Below are 7,832 nucleotides of genomic sequence, written 5' to 3' on the forward strand. Positions count from 1 at the left end.
GAAATTATGGGGATTCTCTAGGTGAAATTCTGCCATAAAATAACTGGAATTGAATTGTTGTTCTGTTGTGTTTTCAAAAACAATAATTTTCCTGTGCCCAGGAACTGCTTGGTGCAATATCACCCCGAGCTTAGAGGAATAGTTTGCTGCAAGCTCTTAATCTGTGCTTGGTGGCTGGCACTGAAGTGTTAAGATGTTCCAGTTTTTCCCTTTCATGTTTTTTTCCCTTCTCTGCTTCAAGGGGAAATCTTTTGCCTAATAAGTTAAGATCTCACAGCATGTGCTTAAATTGTTGTGAATGGTAATGGCAGAACCCAGAGGAGGAGATGGAAAATGCTACATGACAGGTGACACTTTGTATTTCAAAAAACACTTCAGTTCCCCCGAAACATACAAAGCTAAGTGATACTTGCATTATTGCCGGATAAATGTGCATTGTACAGGAACAGGAATCAAAAATGTTTGAGCCAAGTACAAAGACGGAATATTCTGTCTGTGGAATGGAACAATAAGTCAAAGCTCAGCAGGCTATGATTCTAAATTACTCCACCACTTCAGCTTTTAAACCTTTATACCCCTATGGGCCAGTGATTTTGTACATTTGCTCCATGGCCCTGTTTTTTTGGCAATAACTTTGTCATTTATATAGCAAGTAATATCTACATTGTTTTTTAGGGACACATCAGGTGTTTTTAGCAATATTGTTGTAAAAATTATTTTATCTTGTATTTGTATCAGTGTTTATGTTTTTTCTTTTTAAATAATTTTAAACCTGCCCCTGCACTGTGCGGTTTTGTGCAACTCCCTGTGGCCGGTAGCTTGCACGTGCATGGAAGTGTTTGTTCAAAAAGAATGTAACCAGTACCAGTACCACTCACTACAGCCCCCATTCATTCCCTATGGGGCTGCCACAGGGAGCTTATATAGCTGAATAGCAGCGTTTCCCGGTGCGAGGTTGCAGTAAACACACTGCAACCTCACTGCCAGTGTGAATTAGCTCTTACTGGTAAGAAAAGGTAAACATTGTACTAATTACAAATGACAAACCAGGTGTTTTTTTCTCAATTTTGCGTACTTTTGCCTGTTTGCATATCCTGTTATGTAGCACTGAAAATACAAATTAGTAAATATAGTAAAAAAAATGGTTAACAAAAAGTAAGACCCCTAATTAAGACAGATTAAGGTAAACAAGGGAGTTAAATTGTACTCTATGTACTCGAATATAAACTGAGGTACATGAAAAAACAGGAAACTGCATTTACTTGAGTATAAACCTAGGGCACAAAGTGTGGCCTAAACAATTAATGATAGAAATAGATTAAAACAATGTGCATTAATATATATATATATATATATATATATATAAAATAAGTGTGTTATTGTTTTTATATTTCATTTAAAAGGTTAAAACATTGAAATCATGTGGCCTTAATCTGTCTATCTTTTCCCCTCCTTTTACAGGTTTAAGGATTTTGTAGTTCTGAAGTACACAATTGCTGCTAGCTGTACTATCCAAGGGAGGCACTGCACATACTTATGAACAAAGCAATGTGCGGGCAAGGGATTCGACAAGGGAGCAGCTCTCAGCATAGTCAGACTTGTACCCTATTAGTTCTCCACTTAAGAGTTCTGATTTATTACAGCTTTTTATTTGTTAATATTTGGCCTTTTTTTTGAACCATTCCTGCACTGACAATATAATTGTACATATAATGACTCCTGAGACTGAGTTAAAAAAAAGTAGAGCTATCAGCATTTGGAGACAGTAAATCTTCTGTAAGAGAGAAATAATACTGTACATTATTACAGACAGAAGAATAAATCATTAGCTATGTATATGTTAGCTGTCACATTTACAAACATCAGAGATCAATCACAATGGCCCAGTGCAAAGCACAGATGTAGTTAGAGACCATGGACAGGAAACATTTCTGGACTGGTTCTACACGCAAACCATATATAGAATCTAATATAGAACGGTGTACAGAACAACCCAGATCATCTTAGCTAGAGTAAATAGAAAACTTCAAAATAAACTTATTTCTAGTAATATTTTATATAGGAGGCAAATTGCTATACGCTTTAACATGTTATGTAATTATTTTAGTTCTACAGTTTTTATTGGAATACTACCTGGTAATCATTCTGTGAAGTTTCTTTAGTAGGTATTTTTTATAGGGTGATTCTTGCATTGGGCTTGATTTATGAAAGCTCTCCAAGACCGAAGAGGATACACTTTCATCAGTGAAGCTGAGTGATCAAGCAAACCTGGAATGGATCTGTTCCAGGATTGAAAACATTTGCTAACAAATGGCTTTTAAGCAATCCATTCCAGGTTTGTTGGATTACCCAGCTTCACTGATGAAAGTGTATTGTCTGCAGCCTTGGAGAGCCTTAATAAATCAGGGCCAATGTCTCCATGTCACATTCAATCCTGATTAGAACCACAAGCAGCTATGTTGACCCACAATGTAGAGACATGTTCAATATCAGTTAACCATTTCAGAACAATGATCTGTAGCTGATGCTAGAGCGAGTGCATGTAGACAGATGGTGGTTGAAAAAGATTGGAAGAGATGGAGACAGCAGCAATGAGATGGAAAAAAAGGTGAAAATATAGTCATTCGTGTTTTAACACAAGGTGCTTTATCAAAGTAAATGTTGTCCAGTTAGAGATTAGATCAAGGGTTCCTAACTGGGGTGTGGGTCTTCTTGGGGGTATGGGATGCAAATGATAGAATAAAACATATAAACATATGGAGCTGGATCTCTAAATGATTTAAAGAAAATTAAAACAGGATTGGCTGAGTTAGTGAACCTGAAAAATGTGGAAAAATAGTCGTCACATTTCAAATAGCACACAGGTAACATTGTCAGTAACTTTACCACAATTCTATATAGTTATTGCAAATTAATAATAAAACCAATCATAACGGATGTCTTTTGGCTGTTCTGTCCCCAGTAAAACCAAATTAAATCTATGGGCATTCTTTGAAGTCATGCTGATGCCTATTAGGACTTGATTATTTTGACAGTGTTGTGAAAGGGTTATGAGAACATATCGGGCAAGCCATTGGAATCCGAAAAAGCATAAAAATGATGAACCCCTGATTATATCTAACATGATAAATACATTTTAAAAATAAAATTCTTAGATTGTAAGCTCTTTTGGGCAGGGTCCTCTCCTCCTCCTGTGTCATTGTTTGTATTTACCTGTCATTTGCAAACCCTAATATATATATTGGTACTTTATAAATATAATTTAATAATATTAATAATAATAATAACGCACATGCAATGAAAGAAAAACTACAATTGGTTTACGGTTTACCATTTTATTAGGAAACATCTTGGTTGCTTCAGTTTTCCTGAACCCCCAAGAATCTGTAGTTACATAGTTGATTCTAATACAAAATCAGCTAAGGACCTTCACTGTACAATATTACTACAAAATAAACTCACCTTTATTTATTTTCACACTTTGTTTATCTTACATAGTATTAGTTACTTTACATACAGTTTAAATACTTTCATTAAGAAAGGCACCAACTTTGAAAGGTCTAGGTATCCAGAAGTTATTCTATCAGTGTAAAGTGAACCTTTGCCCAGACTCTGCACAATAAAGGGTTTTTAAGCTGTTTGAAACATCCTAAAACCACACTCTATAGTTATGTGATTTATAAAATTAATTACTTCACAACACATGCAGCTACAGAGGTCAGGGGTAGCTTGATTTAAAGCCTTTTTACTACTTGTTGAGGATGTGTAAATCCTTTCACATCCATACTCTGTGCACAGGTGCACTTTAAAGTGAGAGAAACACGTATGGCATCCTGCTGAAATTGCTCAAAATCCCTGGCTGAGTCACAGAACTTCAATACAGAAATATGTCAAACTTCCTTAGCCTTGTGCCCAGCCAGTGAAAAGTGTCAAAATGTGATTGGCTTGGCTATTTTATTATTGTATTGTGTATTTGCTTTCATACCATATTGTGACTCAGAACCCAATGCCCTTAGCTGCTCATAGTTGGCTCTAAATTTTTAGCAGTTTAGGATCCCCAAAACCCACAGCACATTCAAGTATTGGCGTTTGCCAGATTGAACACTGACATACCTGCTTCTGCACATTCTATTGGAAAAGTCAGCTGCTCATCACAACCCATAGATATATGCTAAAGATTGTCTGGAAGTTGTAGTGTTTTTTGATGAATGTATTTGGAAAGCCTGGATTTGAAGGTAGCATTTAATCAAGGGCGGATATAGGGAATGCAAAGTGTGCCATTGCATAAGGGCCCCAGACACTCTTCAGCCATTAGGGGCCCCCACAGCAGCCCTGCCATTCGTTCACCTCTCTCAGTTGTGTCTCAGCTCAGCTTACTGATGGAGCAGATTGAAAGCTTTTTGAAAGGAGAAGTGCCAGGGATTTTAGGATTGGGGGACAGGGGACCAATTAATTTCTGCACAGCGGCCCATTACAAGTCCACCACTGAATTTAAATGTTCCTGCACTGCATTATAGAAACCACTGTACGCCATTTTACAAAAATAAAATATACATATAAGGGATGTTTAATACTGCTCCTCCACTTCATCGATAAATTTTTTAATATGACCGAACCAACTGAAAACAGTACCAGTTTTTGGGATAGCCTCTCCTGTAGCAGTGCTCTCCCCAGAAATGATTTCAGGCTGGGTTGGAAGAAGCTATAGGTAGGTGGAGGCCCAGTATTTTACCCAATTCTTCAGTAAGCTCCTAAAAACAACCAAGTGGATACTGAAAAGTGTCGGGTGGTGCCCCCGGCTAAAAGGGGCTGGGAAGATCACTGAGAACAAAATGGCAAAAGAGGATTGCAGTGGAAGAGTCAGCAGTGAAGATGGCGGCTTCAGGGAATGCAGAAGTGACAAGATCCTAGGGGCACAAAAAGAGTACTATATTGGCATGTATGCTGTGACTCCTCCCAAATATGGCAAAATCCATTCCCAACCTATATGGAACAAAATCTTTTCTGGTGTTCCAGTTCATGGTAAATCTGTCACCATAATTTCCTGCTTTGTGATAGAAACAAATTACAACTACCCAGAGTTGTCTGTACACACTTTAAGATATCTCTCTTCTGATTGGATGCTGGGGGTTGTCGTCACCTGGGTGCTTTATTGAATAAGCCTGTAGGTTGTACAGTAAGTGGTCTGCAATTCATACAGCTCCTGCCACATATCCATAAAAAATCTATGGAGAAATTAGAACTCTTCACACATTTACATTCTATGTATATAAAAATCAATATTTTACAAGTAAGAAACCTACAAAGTCTTTGTCTATGGCATATAAACCGAGCTATTCATTCCTAGGATTATCTACAATATACTCAGCATCGTAATACAGTGTGATTGTACTACGAGCGGGCTTGACTCAGAGATCAGATATAAAATTCTTCCTCTTCAGCGCCTGCAGTCTCTATCCCCTGCTTGTCCATCTCCGCAGTGTTCTGGCTGTCATTGTCCTTCTGGAATTCTGTCAGGGAATTGGAGCTGGATATACTTGGGAATGGTGAAGATATCAAAGAACAGGAAGACCTTTCTGAAGCAGAATGAAGAGATTGATATGAAAGCTCACAGAGCTTATTTCTTGCTGCTGGTCCACCTCCTCCATGGGAAGGTAGAGAAGGTTCTAAGTCACTGGATAAGCCATCTAGAGGTGAGTAGGCTGAAATGACAGAAAGGTCTGAGCTGGAGAGCTTCATTCCCGTGTCTACATCAGTCTCTTGAGCCCCCTCCAGGTCGTCAATGTTGATCCGCGGGCTGCTCCGCCATACAGGCATCTGGAATGTTTGGGATTCATTTCTATAAAATTGAGGCGGTTCACTAAAGGGAAAAGATTCACAAGAGGGGAAGGAGCTCAGTGTTGGCAAACATAACAGCGACTTACTGCGCTGGAACCACTGTGCCGTGTTTCTGTTCTTAGAACAAGGTGGCTCCACTTGGGTTTTACCGAAGTCTTGGTTGGAGCCATCGAGGCCTGGAACCCGCCCGTTGCTCAGGGGTGTCTTAGCTTTCTCTGTTATGTATCCATGTTTAGTACTTTATAGATAGCTGTAAGATGACACAAATAATAACACCAATAAAATACAATAATAGAATATGTATGTAAGCTCTACTGGGCAGAGTCCTCTCCTCCTCCTGTGTCATTGCTTGCGCTTGTCAAGTATGCAGGTTTGCCATCTGCAAGCCCTACTTATGTTACAGCTCTGCATAATAGGTTGGTGCTTTATAAATAAAAGATAATAATAATCTGTAGGCCCCAGAGGATGCATGACGTGCCCAATATGTGCCTATTACGTGATGTCTGCTCCATCTAGTGGCTGCAACTAAATGCCCGATGTAATCATTAGCATCGTTGTAAATGTAACCCTGAGAACATAAAAGTCTTCAAGTAATGCAGCTTGCTAGTCCTAAAATGCATTGACTGCCTTAGTTATCCTTTCTAACATTTTTTTTTCTTATTAGTAGCTGCTGGTTCTGGCAGTATAGGGCCTATTTATTAAAAAGTAGAAACCAGAAATTTTGTTTCCACCTTTAGAAAGCTGAGCGTCACATTAATAATCAATAAATCAAAGTGGTAACAGGTTTTGTTACTGGAAAACAGTATTCCAATATTAAAGCAGACCTAAACTCAGAATTTTTACTTTACATAGAAAGGTGAATATTTTGTTTGTTGGTGTTTTTAAAGAAAAAAAGGGTGCAGCACCATCCCCTAATTCTCGATCGCCAGGCCGATCAAGAATGAATGCGAGTGCAAAGCCTCCTGGGATACCTACGTCATGCATCCATGGAGGCTCTTGGCTGCTCCTTCTGCACATGCCCGAGCATCTCAAGCATGCGCAGAAGGAGGCCTTTTTATCAATAGGGAAAAAAATTGTGCATGCATAAGATTGGCACGTTTTTCCCAATCTATGTTACCCCATCTCATGCCTGCGCAGTGCGAGTTTGGGTTACGTAAGAAGAAGAACGCGGATGAAGAGAAGATGGCGGTGCTGGGCTAAAGACAGATACCGGGGAGATGCAGGACCCAGTGGAAGAAACCTCCTGAGGGATAGACTGATCTGCAGGATTAAAGGAAAGTGTGATTTTATTGTGTTTGGGTTTACTTTCGCTTTAAGGAGTTGGGTACCATTATACCATTATTCTAGAGATCAGAAACTCTATTCACTTAAAGTGGACATATCACCACAATTTTTACATTATTCAAAAGGGCAGATTAAGCAAAACTGTGTTTGTATTTTTTTTCTCCTACCTTTTTTTAAAAAAAAAATAAAGTGTAAGCCCTTCCCCTACAGCAGTAAAGACAGAATGGGAGAATGGAAGCCAAGAGCCTCCTGGGATACATACGTGACATATGCCAGGATGCTTTGGGCTGCTCAGTCTTGATCTCCGGCATGCACAGAAGGTGCTTATTCTGCAATAACAAAAAAGTGCTGATATGAAGCATGCGCAGTGGGATCAGCATTTTTTTTTACATTCACAGGATGAAACGTCACCCAATCTCATGCTTGCACAGTACGAGATTCGGTGATGTAGACAGAAGCTGGAAAAAGAAGGAAGAATATGGCTGCAATTGGACGAAAGAAGAATCCAGGACAGCACAGGACCAAATGGAAGTCAGGTGTGGAGGGATTGGGAGCTCTACGGAAGACAGGGTAAGTGTAATTGTTTATTTTAATGAAAGTTCCATTTTACCTGGAATAACTAATCGCCCCTTCTGATGTAGCAGCGGTATGGAGCTGTCAGGGGCTGCTGCTGTTAGCTTTTTCTGGTGCTAGCAATAAAAGTCAATGGG

The 7,832-nt window shown here is 39.1% G+C and overlaps 1 protein-coding gene across 1 annotated transcript; it reads right to left on the reverse strand.

Moving 5' to 3' along the window:
* Window positions 1–3,629: 3,629 nt before the first annotated feature.
* Window positions 3,630–6,054, reverse strand: FAM124A (family with sequence similarity 124 member A; the record flags this gene model as incomplete). Its single annotated transcript, XM_072403475.1, is given in 1 exon segment — window positions 3,630–6,054. A coding segment is annotated over 1 exon segment (639 nt), but the record flags the coding sequence as incomplete, so codon positions are not given.
* Window positions 6,055–7,832: the final 1,778 nt, after the last annotated feature.

The sequence above is a fragment of the Pyxicephalus adspersus genome, chromosome 1, assembly GCF_032062135.1.
Source record: "Pyxicephalus adspersus chromosome 1, UCB_Pads_2.0, whole genome shotgun sequence".
In the NCBI taxonomy this organism is placed as follows: domain Eukaryota; kingdom Metazoa; phylum Chordata; class Amphibia; order Anura; family Pyxicephalidae; genus Pyxicephalus; species Pyxicephalus adspersus.